The following is a 24,041-nucleotide window of genomic DNA, read 5'->3' as shown; positions in this document are numbered from 1 at the left end:
GGTGAATAAATGAAATAAACAAATGAAAATTTATAACTCAAGACTTTTGATAGATTGCCAAAATGTCCCCTAAATATGCAGTACTAATTCATATTCCATTCGCCAAGAGTATGATAGGGCTTATTTCCCCCCAGTGTTGTCAATATTGGTAACTGTTTTTAACTACTGATAATACAAGAGGTGATAATCAGCATCTCATAGATTTTACTTGTACTTTTTATAACTAGTGATGTCCAGTACTTTTCATGCTCCATTAGCCATCAATATTTTTATTCTTGTGAACTGCCTTTTAATGTATTTTGCCCATTTTTCAATGGTCTTATCAACTGAAATGAGCTCTTCAATTATTGGACATCAAAACTGTCATGTTGCATTTTTATCTTCTGCCGTAAAAATTAAAAACAAATTACTTTACTTGTTGCTTTAAGTTAAATCATTTTGCAAACCACACTTAATTTCATAAACTCAATATATGATGAATTACTGATTAAGTGTAAGGCAATGTACTAAGTATTACATAGTGGGTACCAAATAAAAGCCCCCCAAAATCCCATTTTTAGGGATATTACAATGATCAAAGGGTGCTCAACATGCTTATAAGGTAGTAAGTGCAGTAACGGCTGTAAGCGTGGTAGTTTGCTGTGTTCTTATTTGAGTATCTCCTCCTTCTGAGATTCAGGTAATCTTTAAGAAAGATAAAAAATGAATTAGGCAGAGAGGTCAGATTTGAAGGGACTGAAGGGCAGGGAACCGAGAACAAACACAATGCCTGTTCAGGAAATAGCGAATAATCTAGTGCAGGCTAAACAATTTTGAAGGAAGAGTTATTTGTGAAACTAAATCTGCTGTACTGTTTTCTGAATACTTTCCTTCCATTATGTGGTCTGTAGCTGAATTCCCTTATGCCTTACTAAGGCATACTGCACTAAGTATATTTATAATCCTTGGAAAATGAAGCAGAAGCTGCACAGGTGGTGGTTTTCATTATTATACCCCTGAATACTGCACTTTCCCAGTGTGGGGTTACTCACAACTAAACCGGCTGTGTAATCTAAAGCAAGTGTAATCTAATGCTATGTGATCTAAGCTGGGTCTGCATTTCTCCTTGAGTTTCCTAATCTTATCAGAGTAGATAATATTAAAGGTCCCTTCAGGGCTAAAACTCTGCACACCACCCCCCCCATATCCAAAACACTGGTTATTCCAGAAACTATTCCATCTTATTTTGATTCCAGATAGATAGACACTCTTAAGCTTACCTTACACCCTAAATATGGAGAACTCACTGTGAAGTCCTTGGCATAGGCAGCTTCAAAGATAAAGCAGAGTATTATAACACTGTGTTGTGTGTGTGCTCAGCTGTTTAGCTGTGTTCGAACCTGTGTAACTCCCACTGTAGCCCAGTAGGCTCCGCGGTCCATGGGACTCTCCAGGGGATCTTTCTGAACCAGGGAACGAACCCGAGTCTCAGCACCTCCTGCACTGGCGGGATTCTTAAGAATATGGGAAGCCCCATATTCTAACATTACATACACTGTAATCTCTGTAGAGTAAGATAAAGCATGACATTACTGACACTGATTTTCTCCTAAATATGGAAAAATTAAAATATAACCTGAGGGTTCAGGTCCCCCCCCAACACCCTAAGCTCATGTCAATCAAGAGTTCAAACATCTGCAAAAATATTTTTGTGAATTGCATTCTAGGTTCTAGTAAGCAAATAACTCAGGGGATCTAGGCTTCCAAGTAAGAGTTGCAAATATAGTTTGAAAAACTTGTAAAGTCCTATTTTTAAAGGTTGTGAGGGAAGAAAACAAAGTATACATATTTAGCTAACCTCAGATTTAATAAATTAATCACTTATTCAGATCAAAAAATAAGTTGATGACACAATTCAAACTCAAGTAGTTTTAAGTAAGTAAACAGTCCATCATTTTGAAACCTTAGCAGCAAACATAATAAACACACAGGTTAAACACATTCTTGCCATCTGTTAAATATAAATGCATATAGATAAATGTATTTACACCCTTCAGTGAACTGTAAGAGCACGAAACTAGACAACAGACCTTCACCATACTCAACTTATTTGATCTGAAAATAATATACTCTCCAACTTTCAACACATACACTGATTTCTTAATTCACCTTACAAAATAAATTTACACAATTCAACCTGTATTATTTCAGGGCTAAATACTAGTTGCATTAATTTATTAAACAGGGACATCATTTGTAAGGGGGCTTAGAAATTTGTTCTCAACTGGAAAATGAGAACTGAACATGATTTCATCACCTTAAACTGAATTGTTCCTTGGCATTCCCTAACGATAATGTATGGCGGATCATTAACCATAAAGTACATTCTGGGACTCAAAGGACTTTGTCTTTGACAAAATCATATCATTCTCATTATCTTTGAAAATGAACACTTAGATTTCTTGTACACACCTTAGATCCTGTTTGAACATTCCATTCAATTTATTAGAATGTTTTATAAAAATGCTGCATCACAAATATAATACAGAATGAAGAAAAAGTTAAATCTTATTAAAGCAATTATCAGTTTAACAGCATCAGTAAAAAAAAGTTTTATTCATGGCATAAAATCTAGCTATTTTCCAATTATTCTTTGAGCATTTTCAAGTTGGAAAATACATTATAAAAAACTGAGAGATGCTTCCAAGCTTACTCACTGTTTTTGACACTATAGAAATAAAAGAGAGATTAATACCACAGTTATAACCACTGGGACTCAAGAATCATTAAATGATAGGACTGAAAGCATTCAATGACTCATTTGTCTAGAATTTGTAAAATTACTTCAGTTTCCCAATAGAACAAACCAAAACCACGACTCTTTTCTAAAGCAGTTTTCCAGTGTGTCAACACCTCTGCTCTCTTGGCTAGATGGTTGCTAGAAATTAGCAGGAATAGCTATTATCTTCTGGTGAAGATGTAGAACCAGGCTGCTTAACTCTTCCTGGCAGCTGGGTTGCCCTCTACTGACGGACTAAGGTAATAAAGCCAGCAGGTCAATGCAAATCTGTTTCACAAGGTAACAGTTGACAGAAATGAAAATGAGAAAAGGCCTATCACTGCCACAAACAAATTGGACTCCCCTGAATATGCCCCTAAAGAATCTTTTAGTAAATTGACTTTTAGAGTGGAGGGGAAAAAAAAATCAGTAGAGTGCTAATTCTTCAAGTAAACAATTTCAGTTATTTTGAGAAGTAGTACAAAAGCAGCTTTATATCATCTTAGTCTCCTTTTCAATACCTTGAAGATACCTCTGAAGGAATAACTGTAGTAATCGGTATATACTAATGTCAATCTTTTATGATGATTTTTGTATTAATACAAATCACATTTTTGTAAGTCCATCTAATCTGTGGATATTTTAAATCAACATGGGTCACAGTAGATACATGCTGAACAGATCACAACCACAAGTCTCTTGCCACAAGATGAAAACTTTTCAGAGCAGTTTCCTTTGTGAAGATTCCTTTTAGGTTAGCAAGATCTTTTCCACTGTAGTTCATCCCCATGCTTGAGATTTGCAGTAATGCAGGACCAGTTTACCATCACTGCCAAAACACTACAAAAAGAAAAAAAAATGCAATGAAAATTGAGCTCAATTTCTGTTATCTTTAGATGAAACCAAGAAAGAATTGTTATGTGATAGTATCATAAATATCCTTGTACATGTACCTATAAAGGCTATTTCCTTCAACAGTTACAAGCTGCTGTTGGACGAATGCTAGTAATCATAAACGTCAAAGACGCTAAATAAAATAATTCTTACACAGTCTCCTTTTCAGTTTCCTGGAGGGAGATCTGGGTCACTGATTATACGAAGGGAGATCTGGAGGATACTCCCTGCAGGTAAACAAGGGGATCTCTCTTTCTGGTCACATTTCAGCCATCTTCTATCCATATTACTCATTCCTTACTTTTTCAATCACTGCGTCATTTATTGAGACACAACTATGTTCTAGGGGTTAAGAGACACAACAAAGTAATCTCTTTTTCTTGATAGACAATTATGAACTTGTTGTTTAGTCACTAAGTCATGTCAGAATTTTGTGACCCCCCTGTAGCCCACCAAGCTCCTCTGTCCATGGGATTTTCCAGGCAAGCATACTGGAGTGGGTTGCCATTTCCTTCTCTTAAATGATGTGAATTAATGATCACACTATACACAGATGAGCATATTCCATGAAGACAATAAAGCAGGAATGTTTTACCTCATAGAGGGTCCCAACTTCCTGGTCTGGGGAGGGGGCAAAGGACTGATTCACGTAAATAAACTGCAAGAAAGAAGAACATTTATGGTGATTCATTTTTAAAGTTATTCAGATTAATCTGCATGTTTCTGGTTCCCAGCCAGCTACCTCAAATTCTTTGTCTTCAAAAGTGAACAGTGTCCCTAAACTCCTTCTTTCTAATTCTCATAAATTAGTAATTAATAAGATCTTTCGGAACAGTATTTTTTCCCCTTGGAGGAGTAACAGAGTTTTTGTTTTCAGCTTTTTACAACTAAGAAACTTTTGTTTTCACCAATAGCTTTTACTTATTCAAGAAATTACATTTGTAAAAAATACCAATACTCTCATTTATTCATAATTAAAGAGAAAGTTTCTCTTAACAAAGTTTTACACACACAGCCCCAAATCAAAACATGCAATTGTGTGCTGTGCGCTCAGCTGTGTCCGATTCTTTGGGACCCTATGGACTGTAGCTGCCAGGTTCCCCTGACCGTGCAATTTTGCACGCAAGAATACTGGAGTGAGTTGCCATTTTCTACTCCAAAGGATCTTCCCGACCCAGGGCTCGAACCTGTGTATTTTGTCTCCTGTACTGGTAGGCGGATTCTTAACCACTGCATCACCTAAAGTCACTTGCGGCCAAATGACACAGGAAAAAAATGTAACAAAATTGAAACTTAATATCCTTTCAATCTTGTTGTTCCTTAAAGGATTCACTGTTATATGTTGCAGTCTAGTCGGTTTCTACTAAAACATTTTAGTATTTAAATTCCTGAAGATACTGAAGCAAAAGATCATAGTGTCTAAGTGACTTTTCATAATTTCCTTTTTAGAAAACAAAACACTGAAGGTTAACACAATTCTCCTTTGTCTATATTAAATTCTAAGGCTACAATTTCCTGGGTTTCGCATATGAGCATATTCTATGAAGAAATATGAAAGAAATATGCTCATAGTATATGGCTTTAGAGAAAATTTGTGGTTTCAGTTTTATTGGGAAACAGAAATAATTTTACAAATTCCATACAAATGAGTCATCTAACTCTTTTCAATCCTATCATTTAATGATAGCTTCAGTCCCAGTGGTTTTAACTGTGGTATTCATCTTTTAGTCCTTAAATATATATATATGTATATACACACACACATACACAAATAGTTGGTTACTAGATACTATTTGGGATACCAGCTAGAAGAATAAATATCACATACATTTCTCCTTCAAACAATACAGAGTGGTAACAGTACTTCTTAAGTAAGGAAGAGAGGGCTTCCTGGGTAGCTCAGCTGGTTAAGATCTGCCTGCAATGAGACCCCAGCTTGATTTCTGGGTCAGGAATTTCCCTGGAAAAGGGATAGGCTACCCACTCCGGTATTCTTGGGCTTCCCTCGTGGCTCAAAAGGTAAAGAATCCAAGCACAATGGGTTTGACCTCTTGGTTGGGAATATCCCCTGGAGGAGGGCATGGCAACCCACTCCAGCGTTCTTGCCTGGAGAATCCCCATGGACATAGGAACCTGGCGGGCTACAGTCCTGGCAAAGAGTCAGACTCGACTGAGTGACAAAGTACAAGAAAGAGGAGGGGTTCTACTGAGATCCAGGTTTGAATTCTGGCTCTAAATCCAAGTAACTTTTTTCAAATTGTGTACTTGTTTGTAAATACGAAACTAACAGGACCTATACTTCTTGAAGCTGCTAGGAACAAAAAAATGAGATCGTACACATCAAGTATAAACTCTTGGTAGATGTATTCAACAGACTAGTAATTACACTTATTTAACTATTTAAAATAATTCATTCTTAAATATCAATTCACTATTAAGGCTGAGTAAAGTTCTAACGTAATTTCAGAAATCAGTGTGTATTTTAACATAAATTTCCTATGATCGAGACATAATAATTTGTGTTTAGTTCCTGGCAGTTCAACTATGAGTGAACACAGATTTTATTACTTTTTGGTACACTTTAAATTAGGAAAAGGACTCTGGGTGACAATTTAGTTTATTTCAGTTTATTTCAGTAGACAAACTCTTGAGTGTCTATTATGTGCTAGGAAATGCCCAAGGTGTGGAACAAAAGTGAGGATTAACATGATTCCTACCTTCCATAAGCAAACATTCTCAGATAAGAATATATACTTGGGAAAGATGCAACTGAGAAGGTGTGTGGCATTAGTTTAGCCTAGCCATTTGGTTAGGAAAGACTTTCTCGAAGAAAAAAGTTGAGGACCAAATTTGGACTTAACTAGGTAGAGAGAGTAATAATTAGGACTCTGTAGGCAAAAGCAACAAAAGATGTCGTGAGTGGCGAAGGGACAATACAGCAGATACAGTAGAGAACTGTAAGAAACCTACGTAACTCTGTAGCAGGAGTTAGCAACTGAAAGTGACTTTAATATAAAAAGCAATTAAACCAGTTTATATAGGTGATACATGGAGGTAAAATTTTCAAAATGCAATCTTTAACTAAATGCTAGAATGTGGGAGGATAAAATTTTAAAGACTAATGATTTAAATCATGTCTCTTTAGTTGTTTTGGTTATAACCTCTCCATTAGATTATGTAGGAAGAGTTCATGGAACGGCATACTCTTGAGTTCTTGCACACTGCTAATAGTCGCTGCCTTAAAAGCCAGTTTTGCATTAACAGTATATAAAATCCATTATCTCAACACTTTCTTTGTATCTCTGCTAGCCAAATTTGGAGGTAACCTAATATCCTAAGCCATGACCTTTTCCCCCTAGATGTCCAAAGGATTTTTATTTCACATCTAGTCATCTTACTAGAATGTGTCTTGGTGATGGTTGCACTGGGTTGGTATTCTCAGGATCTTGGTAAGTTTTTCCAATATGTAGTTTCAAATCTTTTTAGAAGAAGTTTCTCTTGAATTATAGTTCTAAGTATTTGTCTTGCTCTTTTGCTTTGGTTTTCTTCTTCAGGGACTCCTGTTATCTGTATGTTTACTCTCCTTTGTTCGTACTCAGTATTCACTGTCTTCTCATTCTGTTCTTCCCTGTGGTGCACAGAGCTCTCTGGTTCTGGTGCACACGCTCGGTAGTTGCATCACACAGCCATAGCTGCTCCATGGCAGGTAGGACCCTAGGTCCCCAGCCAGGGATCTGAACCACGTTCCCTGCATTGCAAGGCAGATTCTTAACTGCTGGACCACCCGGGAAGTCCCTCAAATTCTTTCAACATTTCATTCCACCTCTCCCCAAGACACATCGCAGAGCCTGAGCAACCCAACACTCCAGGCTGAAGTTGTTTTTTTAAGTTAAAAAAAAAACTTTTTTAATACAATTCTTAAGGGTTACTTTCTATTTAGTTATTACAAAATACAGGCTATGTGCCCCGTGTTGTACAATACATCCTTCATCCTATCTTGCACCCAACAGTCTTACATCCCACTTCTCCAGCCCTATATTGTACGCTACTCCCAACACTGGAAACCACTAGTTCGTTCTCTGTATTTGTTAAGTCTCCTTCTTGTTTGCTATATTCACTGTTTTTAAAAGGTTTCCATGAACAGGTGATATTATACAGTATTTGTCGTTCTCTGACTTATTTCACTCAGCATAATTCTTTTCAAGTCCATCCATGTTGCTGCAAATGGCAAATTTTCTTTCTTTCTAATGGCTCAGTAGCACTCTATTCAGGTATCTGTAAAGCTTCCTCAGACAATTTTGCCTTCTTTCTTTTTCTTTGGGATGGTTTTGTTTGCTGCCTATATGCAGGTCAGGAAGCAACAGTTAGAACTGGACAAGGAACAACAGGCTGGTTCCAAATAGGAAAAGGAGTACATCAAGGCTGTATATTGTCACCCTGCTTATTTAACTTCTATACAAAGGACATCATGAGAAACGCTGGGCTGGAAGAAACACAAGCTGGAAACAAGACTGCTGGGAGAAATATCAATAACCTGAGATATGCAGATGACACCAGCCTTATGGCAGAAAGTGAAGAGGAACTAAAAAGCCTCTTGATGACAGTGAAAGAGGAGAGTGAAAAAGTTGGCTTAAAGCTCAACATTCAGAAAACGAAGATCATGGCATCCGGTCCCATCACTTCATGGCAAATAGATGGGGAAACAATGGATAGTGTCAGACTTTATTTTGGGGGGCTCCAAAATCACTGCAGATGGTGACTGCAGCCATGAAATTAAAAGATGCTTATTCCTTGGAAAGAAAGTTATAAACAACCTGGATAGCATATTCAAAAGCAGAGACATTACTTTGCCAACAAAGGTCCGTTTAGTCAAGGCTATGGTTTTTCCAGTGGTCATGTATGGATGTGAGAGTTGGACTGTGAAGAAGGCTGAGTGCCGAAGAATTGATGCTTTTGAACTGTGGTGTTGGAGAAGACTCTTGAGAGTCCCTTGGACTGCAAGGAGATCCAACCAGTCCATTCTAAAGGAGATCAGTCCTGGGTGTTCATTGGAAGGACTGATGTTGAAGCTGAAACTCCAATACTTTGGCCACCTCATGCGAAGAGTTGACTCATTGGAAAAGACTGATGCTGGGAGGGATTTGGGGTAGGAGGAGAAGGGGGCGACAGAGGATGAGATGGCTGGATGGCATCACCGACTCGGTGGACATGAGTTTGAATGAACTCCGGGAGTTGGTGATGGACAGGAATGCCTGGCATGCTGCGATTTATGGGGTCGCAAAGAGTTGGACATGACTAACTGAACTGAATACAATATTATGGACCTCCATCCATAGTTCTTCAGGCATTATTTACTAGATCTAATCCCTTGAATCTATTCATCATTTCCACTGTATATTCACAGGGGATTTAAGTCATACCTGGCTGGCATACTGGTTTTCCCTGCTTCCTTTAGGTTAAGCCTGAATTTTGCTAGGAGAAGCTGATGATCTGAGCTACAGTCACTTCAGGTCTTCTTTTTGCTGACTGTATACACCTTTTCCATGTTTGGCAAGGACTGATGCTAAAGCTCCAATACTTTGGCCACCTGTTATGAACAGCTGACTCATCAGGCCCTGATGCTGGTAAAGAGTGAAGGCAGAAGAGGACAACAGAGGGTGAGATGGTTGGATGGCATCACTGATGCAATGGACATAAACTTGGGAAAACTCAGGGAGACGGTGAAGGACAGAGAAGCCTGGCGTGTTGCAGTCCATGGGGTTGTGAAGAGCTGGACACAACTTGGCGACTGAACAAGTATTCCACTGTGCTGTGCGTGTGTGTACACATCTTCTATATACTTATCTATTGATAGGTTGCTTGCGTATCTTGGCAGCGCATCTGCTAGTAAGACACAGATCCTGTAGTTGTTGGGAATTTCTACCAACTTGAATCTTAGGGTTCACAAGGATACCGTCCTCTGAGTCTTAAGTATACTGACTATGGGGATTTGGTTTTACTTTCTAGTTGACTGTTTTAGTGGGAATTCATGCCTTCTGACACTACTGCTATCTTCCCAGAATCCCCAGTATTACTTTTTCTTTCGACATTTATTTTGCTAAAATAATGTAGGGTCCAGATGGTGACTGCAGCCATGAAATTAAAAGACATTTACTCCTTCGAAAAAAAGCTATGACAAACCTAGACAGCATATTAAAAAAGCAAGACATCACTTTGCCAACAAAGGTCCATATAGTCAAAGCTATAGTTTTTCCAGTAGTCATGAATGGATGTGAGAGTTGGACCATAAAGAAGGCTGAGAGCCAAAAGATTAGATGCTTTCAAATTGTGGTGTTGGAGAAGATGCTTGAGAGTCTCTTGGACTGCAAGGAGATCCAACCAGTCCACCCTAAAGGAAATCAACCCTGAATATTCACTGGAACGACTGATACTGAAGCTGAAGCTCCAATATTTTGGCCACTTGATGTGAACAGCTGACTTACTGGAAAAGATCCTGATGCTGGGAAAGACTGAGGGCAGCAAAACGGGGCAACAGAGGATGAGATGGTTGGATGGTGCCACTGACTCAGTGAATATGAGTTTGAGCAAACCCCAAGAGATAGTGAGGGACAGGGAAGCCTGGCGTCCTGCAAGTCCATGGGGTCGCAAATAGTAAGAGACAACAGCACCTGAACGACAGCAGCAGCTCCGTGAAGCTAGAAGATGTTAGTTCTAGTTTAACCTAGACAAGTGATACAAAGATGACTTTTATGCTTTCTATTGCCTAACAGGGAAGAGATAGTCATACTCACTACGGAAGCTTAAAACTGGACCTTATGAAACTGCTGGGTTTTTTTTTGGTCCAAACGATTCACAGATGAAAATTTTACATGGTTCAACCAAACACATGTTGATATCAACCAAGTCCTTTCAGATTACTGAATATAGGCAATACAAAATGCGACCAAGTCCTTTCGGATTGCTGAATATAGGCAATACAAACTGTCAAAATTCTAACATTAACATAGAACAAATCACTGTTTCGTCTTTTCTTCTATCTACAAATTTCTAAAAGTAATGCCTGAATTACTTGGCTCTCCTCTAGTTACCGCCAACTCTTCATGCTCTACCCTTAGTAATCTCTTAAGTGTAGGTCCTTATCCCCCTAACTATTCCATTTAGACTTGGCCTCTAGGCAAGGTCCTGTGTTCCTCAGGTTTTAGCTACCATACGCAAGCGGATGACACTATAATCTTCTTGCCTATCTCTGAAATTTAATCAAATTCTTTATGGCACTCTTTAGAAAACATGATTTTCTCATTCCAAGTAATCACAAATGGAGATGTTCACCTGTAAAACTCAAAAATCTCCAACACTTTCCCCTTGCAACTTCCTTTGGAGGAATCCCTGGCTTTATGCTATCCTTATCTCAAGTAACTTGTAGTGATCAACCTATCTTGCACTTAACTTTTGTACTCATGACATGACACTTCCGTGAAAACCAATTACCACCAAAATCTTAGATCAGAGTAGTTTCTTCTTCTACATTGACCAAAAAGAGATAAATTCCAACAAACCTCACTTAATAATCACTTCATTCATTTTACCAGTTCTCATTCCTGTGTTCACAGCAACTATATCCTTTCCCAATCCATATACATAATTGTATTCAAAAAAGTAAATGATTCAATTATCTATCCACCTATACATTATGTGTTAACACGGACCAAGATTGTGATCTGAAAATAAAGGCATTTTATTGTGACAAAAAGTCAAATCCATGTAGACTTTAAGTTTCTGTGGTCAAATACCAAATTCAAAACCAGTGGCATTTAGAATTTTAATCCTAACAATCTGGCATGAAATGCTTAACATGTACCACAGCATGAAATGAATACAGCTGACCCTTAGAAACAAGGGGGTTGGGATGCCAACCCTCTGAGCAGTCAGAAACCTAGGTATAGAAGGCAGATTCAACCAACTGTTGGTTGTGCAGTGGTACACTATGTATTGTGGATTTCTGCAGTTCAAACTCATGTTGTTCAAGGGCCGTGTATAAGCAGATATCTGCAGTTCAAACTCATGAAGGAAGGAGTGTGCATCGCTTAGTTCTTCCACAGCGCATGGCAAAGGAACACTGCTTACCTTGAGAAGAACGGGAAGAATGCAATATTGACACCAGAACAAAGAGAACTCCAGAACTTTATGTACCAATATTCTAGGATAGATCTTTCTGCATGGGCATTCAGTGAGTTTTTGAGGAAAACCAATACAGTAGGCTAAAAAAATTCATTTCATTTCTGGGTTCACCAGAGAATCCTTCAATAAAGCACAGAAATTCCACTAACAAAAGAAATAAAAGGACATTACTGAGGTAACATATGTGGCTCCATATGTATTTCTATACAAAAGTTATTTATTGTCACCTAGGAACTATAGTTCCCCCTCTGAATCCATGGGCTCTGAATGCTCCCTCAGATTCACCCAATTGTGATGAAAAAACACTTGGAGAAAAAAATTCCAGAAAGTTCCAAAAAGCCAATCTTTAATTTGTTAGGTACTGGTAACTATTTACATAGTATAAGGTAGCATAAGGGATCTACAAGTGATTTAAAGTAAATGGGAGAACATGTGCAGATTATACACAAATATGCCATTTTATATAAGGAACCTGAGCATCTACAGAAGATGGTCCTGGATTCAATTCCACGCCCCCCCCCCACCGCCCCCCACCGCCCCCCGCCCCGGATACTGAGAGATGCATGCTCTGTGAATTTCTGTAGGGAAATGACCACCATTGGTTTCATACCAACTGTTCCGAAGCCACAAGTTTAAGGAACTTTTTGATGAAGTCAATGAGTCCTTGGATGGTTCGGGTTCGCTCCACAGCCCATTTCTTTGTTTTCATTATAGGAGTGTCTCCCACAGCCTTTAGCAGAATGTCAACTGTAAAGGAAAAAAAACAACAACAACAGTTGACCCTGGTCAAAACAGAACTCAGGGCATCAATGTCCATACAGTCGAAAATCCACCTATAACTTATGCATCCACGGATTCAACCTACAATGGATTATCTGTTATTCTGGTAGCTATTTATTGAAAATAATCTATGTATAAGTAGACTTGCTGCTCAGTTGCCAAGTCGTCTGACTTTTTGCAAGTCCATGGACCCACTAGACTCCTCTGTCCATGGGATTTTCCAGGCAAGGATACTAGAGCGGGTTGCCATTTCCTCAACCAGAGATCTTTCCGACCCAGGGATTGAACCAGCATCTCCTGCATCAGCAGGCAGAGTCTTTACCACTGAGCCACACGTGAAGATATAAACAGACCTGCTTAGTTCAAACTCATGCTGTTCAATGGTCAACTATACTGACCAATATGCTGACACGCCTAAAGAGGATGTGATACAAAAGGCGTTAGAAAGCTTAAACCTTCAATCAATACACAGTTTATGTCCTCATGATCCTGGAGGCATGCCTGAGATTAAAAATACAAGATATGAACAGATTCATTTAGAAGAATTTCACTTTCATTGAAACATTTATTTTTAATTACAAAAAGGTAAATCTAAATTTCCAAAAAGATATTTAGAGGGAATTGGTTAAATAAAAGCTATGATAGAAGTTATATACTAAAGATAAAGAACACACACTCTGAGCTCCCTGAGTTCAAAGTCTTGGCTCTGCCACTTGCCAGGTATGTATACATGTATTTAGGTAAGCCCTTTAATCTCTCCATACTACAGTTTCTCCACTTGTAAAATGAGGATAACAGCAGAAACCTGGTAAGATTGTTATAAAGATTAAATGATTATGTATAGAGTGTTTATTTACAGCAGTATCATATAACTCACTCATTAAACCATAAGATAATTAAGCTGCCATTAAGGATAAGTATTATAAAAGCATACTTCATAGTATGAAAAAGTTATCAAAAAGTATTACATATAAAACAGCATAATTACATATAAAACTGAATATGATTTCAATTTCATTAAAACCATCACAGGCACATATTCATGTTATTCTCCAAAATAGTATTTCCTAGTAGGAGTATTATAGGTGATTATTACCTGATATTACTTGTGCTTTTTGTAATTACCAAGTTTTCTACAATAAACTTTTTAATGAAGGAAAACAATACAAATTATTAAAAAGAAAATATATCAACTAGGGCCAAAAAGGTTTCAGAGAAATCAAATGTTTCAGTAATTCAAAATAGAAAGATGCAACTAGAAAGACTATGAATTTGTCTCCAGAAGTTACTTCATTTAACAAAAAAATCAGAAGTTTTTTTTAACAATGAGGTGGAAGAATGGATTAGTTCTGACAAAATAGTGGAAATCACTGCTGCCAAACAGAAAAAAGAATGAAAAGAAATGAGGATAGTTTAAGAGACTTCTGGGACAACATTAAAGGTGTAATAGTCACATTATACCCTGGAAGGGGAAGAGAGAAAGAGCCTGAGAAAATATCTGAAGAGATATTAGCTGAAAATTTCCCTAAACTAGAGAAGCAAACGGTCACCAAAGTCTAGGAAATGAAGAAAGCTCCATACAGGATTACTTCACAGAGAAATATACAACAACATATTGTAATCAAAATGACGAAAACTGAAGATAAACAGAAAATACTTGTATGTATAAAACATACAAGGGAACTTCCATAAAACTACTAGCTGATTTTTTAACAAAAACTCTTCAGGTCAGAAGGGAGTGGCATTATATACTTAAAGTGATGACAGAAAAACTTACAACCAAGAACACACTACCCAGCAAGGCTCTCATTCAGATATGATGAGGAAATAAAAAGCTGGAAGAACTCAGTACCACCAGCTACAAAAAATGCTAAAGAAACTTTTATAGGTGGAAAAGAAAAGGCCTCAACTAGAAATAAGAAAATTATGACATAGACAAGCTCACTGGTAAAGGCAAACATGCAATAAAGGCAGGAAATCATTTGTACACAAAGCTAGCAGGGAAATTTAAAGACAAAAATAGTAAAATCATCTGTATCCATAATAGGCAGTTTAAACGATACACAAAACAGTAACTATGAAAACAGGAAAGTATAACTGCAAAGTATCTAAAATGCATTTAAAATGAAGAGATCAGCAACTTAAAACAAGTACCTATACATATAGGCTCCTACATAAACACCTCAAGATAACGGCAAAACAGAAATCTATTAACAGACATTCATACCAAAAAAGAGGAATCCAAACTTAACTCTAAAGATACTCATCAAATCACAAGAGAATGAACGAAGGCAAACAAAAAGACCTACAACGATGAACCCAAAATAATTAATAAAATGGCAATCACTTCAGGTCAGTCGCTCAGTCGTGTCCAACTCTGCGACCCCATGAATCGCAGCATGCCAGGCCTCCCTGTCCATCACCAACTCCCAGAGTTCACTCACTCTCCTTGCAGTCCAAGGGACTCTCAAGAGTCTTCTCCAACACCACAGTTCAAAAGCATCAATTCTTTGGCTCTCAGCTTTCTTCACAGTCCAACTCTCACATCCATACATGACCACTGGAAAAACCATACCCCTGACTAGACAGACCTTTGTTGGCAAAGTAATGTCTCTGCTTTTCAATATGCTATCTAGGTTGGGCATAACTTTCCTTCCAAGCAGTAAGCGTCTTTTAATTTCATGGCAATAGGAACACAGATATCAATAATTACTTTAAGAGAAAATAGACTAAATGCTCCAACCAAACAAGACTGGCTAAACAGATACAAAAACAAAATCTGTACAGTTGCCAGGGAAACCCTTCAGATCTAAACATACATATAGACCGAAAGTGTGGGGAATGGAAAAAGGTATTCCACACAAATGGAAATCAAATGAAAGCCACAGTTGCAACAGTTGTATCAGACAATATACACTAAAGACTGTTACAAGAGACAAAGAAAGACACTACAAAATAATCAAAGGATCACTCCAAGAAGATATAACATAACAATTGTAAATATATATGCACCCAACAGAGAAACACCTCAACATATAAGGGAAATGTTAACAGATATAAAAGGAGTAAATGACAGTAACACAACAATAACTGGCAACTTTTAACACCCCACTTACATTAAGGGACAGATTATCCAGACAGAAAAATCAATAAGGAAATATAGGTCTTAAATGACACATTAAACTGGATTGACTCAACTGATATTTATAGAGCGTTCCATCCAAAAGCACCAGAATACACATTCTTCTCAAATTCACGGGGAACATTCTTTAGGATAGATCACATGCTGTGCCACAAAGCCAGCTTTGGTAAACTGAAGAAAATTGAATTCATATCAAGCATCGTTTCTGACCACAACAATACAAGGCTAGAAATCAACTACTGGAAAAAAACTGCAAAAAACGCAAACACATGGAAGCTAAACAATCAATGCATCACTGAGGAAATCAAAGAGGAAATAAAAAATACCTAGAGACAAATGAAAACGAACAATGATCCAAAACCTATGAAACACAGCAAAAGCAGTTCTAAAAGGAAAGTTGACAGTGATACAGATTTACTTTGGGAACAAGAAAAATCTCAAACAACCTTACCTTAGATCTAAAGCAACTGGAGAAAGAATAACAAACAAAATCCAAAGTTAGTAGGAAGAAAGAAAAAATAAAGACCAGAGCAGAAGTCAATGAAATAAAGACAAAGATCAAGTAAACTGAAAGCTGGTTCTTTGAAAAGATAAACAAACTTGATAAACCTTTAGTCAGACTCATCAAGAAAAAAAGGAAGAGGGCCCAAATCAATAAAATCAGAAACGAAAAAAAGTTACAATAGACACCACAGAAATACAAAGGATCATAAGAGACTACTCTGAGCAACTATATGCCAACAAAATGGCCAACTGAGAAGAAATGGAAAAATTTTAAGAAAGGTACAATCTTCCAAGACTGAACCAGGAAGAAATAGAAAATATGAACAGATCAATCAATTACCAGTACTAAAACTGAATCAGGAATTCGAAAACTGCCAATAAACTAAAGTCCAGGACCAGACGGCTTCACAGGTGAATTCTACCAAATATTTACAAGATTTAATGCTTATTCTTCTGAAACTATTCCCAAAAATCACAGGGGAAAGAACACTTACTAACTTGTTCTATGAGGTCACCCTGTTGGAAAACCAGAAAAAGGTATCACAAAAACAGAAAATTACAGGCCAGTATCACTGGTAAACAGGGCTTCCCTTGTAGCTCAGTTGGTAAAGAATTTGCCTGCAGTGCAGGAGACCCGGGTTTGATCCCTGGGTTGGGACGATCCCCTGGAGAAGGAAATGGCAACCCACTCCAGTATCCCTGCCTGGAAAATCTCATGGCCAGAGGAACCTGGTGGACTGCAGTCCATGGGGTCGTAAAGAGTTGGGCACGATTGAGCGACTAACACACATCACTGGTGAACACAGATGCAAAAATCCTCAACAAAATACTAGCAAATTAATTCCAACAATACATTAAAAGGACCATACACCATGATCAAGTGGGTTTTACCCCAGGGGTATAATGAGTTTTCAGCATCTGCAAATCAATCAGTGATACTAAGCTAATAAAGCTCATCAATGAATTCCCTTAAATTGCTGGATACAAAATTAGTGTACAGTAACCTGCTGTATTTCCACAGACTAACAACAAGATATCAGAAAGAGAAATTAGGGAAACAATCTCACTTACCATCGAATGAAAAACAATCAAATAGCTAGGAATTAATCTAAATAAGGAGGCAAAAATCTTGTATTCCAAAAACTGTAAGACACTGATGAAAGAAACCAAAGACAACACAAAAGAACGATAATGATCCACTGTGTTCTTGGACTGGATGAATCAGGATAGTTAAAATGACTACACCACCCAAGACAATCTGAAGTGAAGTGAAGCCGCTCTGTCGTATCCGACTCTTTGCTACCCCATGGACTGTAGCCTACCAGGCTCCATCCCTGGGATTTTCCAGGCAAGAATACTGGAGTGGGTTGCCACTTCCTTCTCCAGGGGATCTTCCCGACCCAGGGATCGAACCCAGGTCTCCTGCATTGCAGGCAGACGCTTTGCCCTCTGAGCCACCAGGGAAGCCCAAGACAATCTACAGACTCAATTTAATTCCTATCAAATCACCAATGGCATTTTTCACAGAACTAAAACAAGTACTTTAACAACCTTGAGAAAGAACAGAGCTGGAGGAATCGCACTCCTTGCCTTTAGACTATACTACAATGCTTCAGTCATCAAAACAATATAGTACTGACACAAAAACAGACACACAGATCCATAAAACAGGAGAGAAGGCCGAGAAATGAAACCACACACTTACGGTCAAGTAATCTACTACAAAGGAGGTGCCTTAAGAACCAAAAATAGTTACCATAAAACTCTGCAATCCCACTCTTGGGCATGTATCTGGAGAAAACCATAACACACCCAAATGTTCATAGCAGCACTATTAAAATAGCCAAGGTATGGAAGAAACCTAAGTATTCATCAACAGATAAATGGGAAAAAAGATGTGGAGTATCACTCAGCCAAAAAATAGAACAAAATAATGCCACTTGCAGTAACATGGACAGATCTAGAGATCATATTCAGTCAGACAGAGAAAGATAATTATCATATGATACAACTTATATGTGGAATTTAAAAAAATGATACAAATGAACTTATTTACAAAATAGAAACAGAGTCACAAACATAAAAAACAAATTTATAGTTACCAAAGGGGAGAGGTGAAAAAGGAAATGGCTACCCACTTCAGTGTTCTTGCCTAGAGAATCCCAGGGACAGAGCAGCAAAGGGGAGAGGAATATATTAGGAGTTTGGGATTAATATATACTGCTGCTGCTGCTAAGTCGCTTCAGTCGTGTCTGACTCTGGCAACCCCATAGACGGCAACCTACCAGGCTCCCCTGTCCCTGGGATTCTCCAGGCAAGAACACTGGAGTGGGTTACCATTTCCTTCTCCAATGTATGAAAGTGAAAAGTGAAAGTGAAGTCACTCAGTCCTGTCCGACCCTCAGCGACCCCATGGACTGCAGCCCACCAGGCTCCTCCGTCCATGGGATTTTCCAGGCAAGAGTACTGGAGTACTAGATATAAAACAGGTGAACAGGACTATACTCGATTATCTTGCGATAATGTACAATGGAAAAAAATATGACAAAGAATCTATACATATATGTATAGCTGGACTGGGGCTTCCCAGGTGGTGTAGAAGTAAAGAATCCACATGGCAATGCAGGAGATAAGAGACCTGTGTTGGATCTGTGGGTCAGAAAGATCTCCTGGAGTAGGAAATAGCAACCCACTTCAGTATTCTCACCTGGAAAATCCCATGGACAGAGAAGCCTGGTGGCCTACAGTCTATAGGGTTACAGAGTTGGACATGATTGAGCAATACACACACATGTAACTGAATCACTTTGCTGGACACTTAAAACTAACACAACACTGTAAATTAACTATGCGCATGCTTGCTAGGCTGATTCAGTCGTGTCTGACTCTCTGCAACCCTACACACTGTAGCCCTCCAGCCTCCTCTGTCCATGGGATTCTCCAGGCAAGAGTACTGGCACGGGTTGCCAAGCCCTCCTCCAGGGTATCTTCCTGACCCAGGGATCAAACTCGAGTCTCTTAAGTCTCCTGCATTGGCAGGCAGGTTCTTTACCCAGAGCACCACCTGAGAAGCCCAAATTAACTATACTTCAATTTTAAAAAAATTAAAAATTAAATCAAAAGAAAGACTGAAAGCAGAAGTGTTCTGCTGCCCCCTAAAATCAACTCTATTCTATTACATCCTTCTTGTCCCATTCCTAAGTATTAAAAAATTGGGTCACTATCAGGTTACTGAGATCAATTAATTCAAGTTTATCCCTGGAATGAAGCCATCTGGAACCCATAATGCACTGTTTATCTTTCTACTAAAGTTTATCTTCCTTCTTCCACTTAGTAATTCTAATCTCAGTTATCCCAGGAAAAAAGATGAACTGGGAGATAACTAAGGGGATTTCCATTAACTGATCTTCCACAGCCTGGTCCCTGTTCCCTAAATTCCCTGGGGCTATCAATCAGTCAACTGCAACTGCTCATTCCAAGAATGTGAAGCAGACAATAGTAAGCTGTATTACTGAAGAAGGCAAGGGCAAGAAGCTACAGAGGAAAAATATTTATAATTAAAGCTATACATTTAAAAAAATTATAAAAGGTAATTTGCTTATAGTTCTCAACCATAGCTACACATAAGACTCAACTGGGAGAACATTTACAAGGATACAGATGCCTACATCAATTAAATCAGTCTTCTGGAAGTAGGGCCTTGGCACTGGTAGTTCAAAAGCTCCCTTAGGTGATCCTAAAGGGCCGCAAGAACTAACAACCTGGGTCTGCTTCAATAAGCTCTAGATTAAACCAAATGTGGAATATATGACATATTTAAGCTTTTTTCTATCAAAAAGGTCCTCAAAAAAGGATGACAATTTCAGGGTAGAAATTCAATAGCTAGAAGGTAAATGTGACATCAGAGACGCTAACTCAAATATTCACAGGAGCCAGAAGATGAAAATTTGATTTTAAAAGGATGGTTAAAAATCATAAATTGAGCAGACCCAAGAAAACAGACCACATCTAGGTTGTGAGCAGTTAACTTTTTAGCCACAGTTCTCACAGCTATCTCCAAGGTCAAGTACGTAGTAAACTGCTGACTGAGACTGCTAGATATTAAGACAAACCCTTTCAAAGTCTGTTTTGGCTTACAGTAAATTGGAAGGGGAAAAAAGGGAACACCACAACTATATATAAAACAGATAACCAATAGGGACCTACTGTATAGCACAAGGCATGCTACTCAATACTCTGTAATCACCAACACGGGAAATGAATCTTAAAGAGTAGATATATGTATAACTGACTCACTTCACTGTACAGCTGAAACTAACAGGACGACTCCAAAAAAATAAGAGGATCTGTAAAACTCAAGGGATTCATCTAGGACGATTTTAGTGGTTATCTACAGAAATAATTACAGGGTTTTGTTCCTCTACTGGTGCATCAGATGGAAATGACAGAAGAGACTTCCCTCAAATGTAGAGTCAGTCTGACTTAAAAGAGGGACAATGCTGGGACAGACAATTATACTCCACAAGCAGCAGAAAATGAAGCTGGATGAAAGGACTAGAGATCAGTAAGCACAAAATGCCATACCTATACTTTAAGACTCGGGACAGAAAATGATTTCCTGCTTTTCTCATAGGCATCTCTACACAGAGCGCTCCACTTAGGAATTGCTGCATTTTACAAAGGAATTTCTGAATTTCACAATGGCGAACTAATTCTCAAGCAATAAAGGGTTGAGGACAGCCAGTTCAAGCAATGAAATTCGTTACAAAGATTCCAAAATGGTGTTGCTTTTTTTTTTTAAGGCGATGCTAATGTTTTTGGTTTTCCCTTAGCAGTGTTCAAAACCCGTTTTTTGGTCCAAGATGAGCTCACACGATTTGGTATAAAAACACCGGTGACCTAGTTGGAAGGTGTGGATTCTACTTCAGATCTGCTACAGACTATCCTTACCACCTAGATGGTTGGATGGCATCACCGACTCAACGGACATGAGTTTGAGCAGACTCCGGGAGATGGTGAAGGTCAGGGAAGCCTGCAGTCCCATGGGGTCGCACAGAGTCCGAAACGACTAAGCGACTGAACAACAATCCGTATCAGCTAAAGTCACTATTCAAATAATTAGATCTCGCATTAAGCACTTGGAGCTACCAAGATCCCACAATGCTCCCACCTTCACAGAGCTCGCAGTGTGGCTATTTCAAAGATTAGAGTACACGGTTTTAAAACCCAGCGCCACATCGCTAGGTAAAACACAGCTAAAACACAGCGCCTCTGGGGATAGCTTTTCTTTCGAGGCACTCAACTCAAACGTCTTGAAAAGTATACTTCCTTTCTCCTGACTGGTCAAGAACCTCGTCTGGAACCGGCCCTACGCTACTTTTGCTTCTTATTAGCCACCATCCGTTTTCGAACACAACCTCAACCTCCCGCCTCTGCCCAGAGAGACAGTGCTCTGAAAATTACTTTTTTTCTTGGTGTCACCGACAGGTTCCTCTGTTCCCGGAGAGACTGCAGCAGAAGAAGGGGGCTCCGGAGTGGCTGTTTCTGGGGAGACCTCGGCAGGCACTTCAGCTTCGGGAGCAGCTGAGGGAGGGAGCAGCAGCGCAGACTCTTGCTCCTCAGCCATCTTGCTTCGAGGGAAGGGAGGGCGGAAGCGGTGGCTCAGCGAGTGCAGTGGGTGGGCCTTGCGCCAAGGCGCATCTCGAGAGGCTCCGGGGTCGGGGCGGGGGAGAACCCAACCCAACCCTGACTCGGAATCGCAGGTTGGTCCTCTGCGTCGACTCTGTTGTGGTCCCCAAACCGCTGACAGAGCAACTATTTCGCTCTAGCAAGCTTCCGGAAAAGGTCTCTGAGAGAAGTCTCCGTCAGCCGCCGAGTGCGCAGGCGCCCCTAAGCGCCGCGCCCCGGCCCTGGAGCTGTTTCCGCTTCCCCCCGTGCCGACCTCTCCCAAGCCCCGCCCCGTGCAAGCCCCGCCCCGAATCTCGGGGGCGCGCGCGCGCGCGTGTGCGGGAGGGGGCGGGTGGGGAAGGACAGCCGGCGAGATCCCGAGGCGAGGCTCGCGCGCCCGCCCCCGCCCTGGCCCCCAGTTCCCACCCGGTCCGCCCGGCTCAGCCATGATCAAGGCGATCCTCATCTTTAACAACCACGGGAAGCCGCGGCTCTCCAAGTTCTACCAGCCCTACGTGAGTGCCCGCCGCCGCCGATCGGGGCGAAGGGGGAGTCGTTGGCGGCCGGCAGCGCCCTCCCGGCGACCCCCTCGGGCGCGCCGCGGCCCTTCTGGCGCCCCGGCCGCCGCGCGCTCCGGGCTGTCAGCCTCTGGGTGGGTGTGCCAGGTGTCCACCTCCCGCCGCGCTCCCTTCCTCCGACGTGGCTCTTCTCAGGCGGCTCCTCCGCTTGTCTGTGGGCTGGGTGGCTTCCCGGCTGTGCGGGCGAGGCCCTGGAGACTTCCTGGTGCGGGGCCGAAGCGGGTCCGGCGGCTGCACCCCACCTGCGCGCTCGAGCCCACCCGGGTTTGCAGCCCGCTCCTGTTAGCAGCCGGGGGAGACGGCGCGGAGCCGGCTGGTCTGGCAGCCCCACCTCCCCGACTCCCAGCCTTTCCTGCCTGACTTCTTTCTCTTCTCCTGTGTGGACAGATGGGCTAGTGTTGTTTTTTTTTTTTCCGGTGTAATCCTCTTGTCGCGCAGGAACTTTGGCTTCCTGCGTTTGGAGAGACCTGCACGCTCTGTAGTCGCTCCCGTAGGTTGCCATACGTGATCGAGTGCTCAGTGTGACTTTCCGGTGTCTCCTTTTTAACGACAAAGATGAGTGAGGACCTAACGTTTCTCTGTGGCTTTTCCCCTAGCGGCTGTATTTTATTTACTCCTGCAATAGCTGGCGAGGATTGTTGTTTGATCAAGTAGAACGGTGATGCTATACCTGAAAGTGACCATTTCAGCGACTGGTTTGTCATTTTTCTACCTAAGGGAGTTTGCCCTAATTTATAGTTTTTCTTCTGCTTATAAAGAATAATAATATTTGTTAAACCGTTTCAGAAGTGTAAATACTGTGGGAAAACGCAGGTTTTACGTCAGTAATTTACAAGTAATTTATCGCTGTGTGATGGAGGGTTCTAGACCAGTGTGCCTATCTGAGGGCAAAATTTACCACTGTGGAAACACAAAATTAGGCTCTCAGTGATCGGATTAATGTGGACATATAACTTTTGTTTATTGTTGCATTATTTATTGTTGTGTATAACTTTGTATTGGACATTTTCTTTAGAGCCAGAAAATGAACTTTCAATTAAATATTGAAACTGTACCACGGCTAACACTTTTATGCAGATAAATCCCAGATGGAAGTCATTCCTGCCTTTAAAAATTAAATGTGACAGTTTCACTTTGCCTGAAATGATAATGCAGTCTGTGTAGAGGTGTTAGTTGAAGTGAGAAATCTTGAGCTCATTTCTCTTATCCATAAGTAATTTTGCTTTTGCTGGCGATAAATAGAAAACAATATTTTGTACTACTCCTGTTCCGTTTTAGTGTAGTATAATTTCGATCCTAATACGTTTAAGAATTCTACATCATTCTTTAATCCAGGATAAAATTCTAGTTGATTTTTCTGAATGGAAAAAAAAATCCTTGATTTTACATAATTACCCATCTGCCTTAAATACATTGCTGTGCTAGCCTTTCCTGAAGGTATCTTTCTTTGAGCCATTTTGCCCTGCCGTCCATCTGCAGTGTAGAAACAGTATGTTCCAGTTGTAAAACAGAATTTTAACATGTGTTTCTCCATATCTCC

At 39.9% G+C, this 24,041-nt stretch overlaps 2 protein-coding genes across 3 annotated transcripts in view; one reads left to right on the top strand and one right to left on the bottom strand.

The window, feature by feature from the left end:
* On the bottom strand, positions 1,828-22,169 carry ATG12 (autophagy related 12). The gene is made up of 4 exons (XM_005685044.3): positions 21,720-22,169; positions 12,441-12,577; positions 4,248-4,310; positions 1,828-3,598 (listed from the first exon to the last, which is right to left on the bottom strand). The coding sequence occupies exons 1-4, from the start codon at positions 21,880-21,882 to the stop codon at positions 3,539-3,541; spliced, it is 423 nt and encodes a 140-aa protein (XP_005685101.1). The 5' UTR covers positions 21,883-22,169; the 3' UTR covers positions 1,828-3,538.
* AP3S1 (adaptor related protein complex 3 sigma 1 subunit) overlaps positions 22,118-24,041 on the top strand; it is a 72,177-nt gene continuing 70,253 nt past the window's right edge. For both annotated transcript variants that reach the window (XM_018053721.1, XM_018053722.1), the window contains exon 1: positions 22,118-22,438. In XM_018053721.1, coding sequence (XP_017909210.1) covers positions 22,370-22,438 — 69 coding nt within the window. In that variant the 5' untranslated portion in view covers positions 22,118-22,369. The remainder of the gene's footprint in view (positions 22,439-24,041) is intronic.

Source organism: Capra hircus, chromosome 10 (assembly GCF_001704415.2).
Source record: "Capra hircus breed San Clemente chromosome 10, ASM170441v1, whole genome shotgun sequence".
In the NCBI taxonomy this organism is placed as follows: domain Eukaryota; kingdom Metazoa; phylum Chordata; class Mammalia; order Artiodactyla; family Bovidae; genus Capra; species Capra hircus.
The sequence above is the reverse complement of the archived record's forward strand: the minus strand, read 5'-3'. Positions and strand labels throughout refer to the sequence as shown.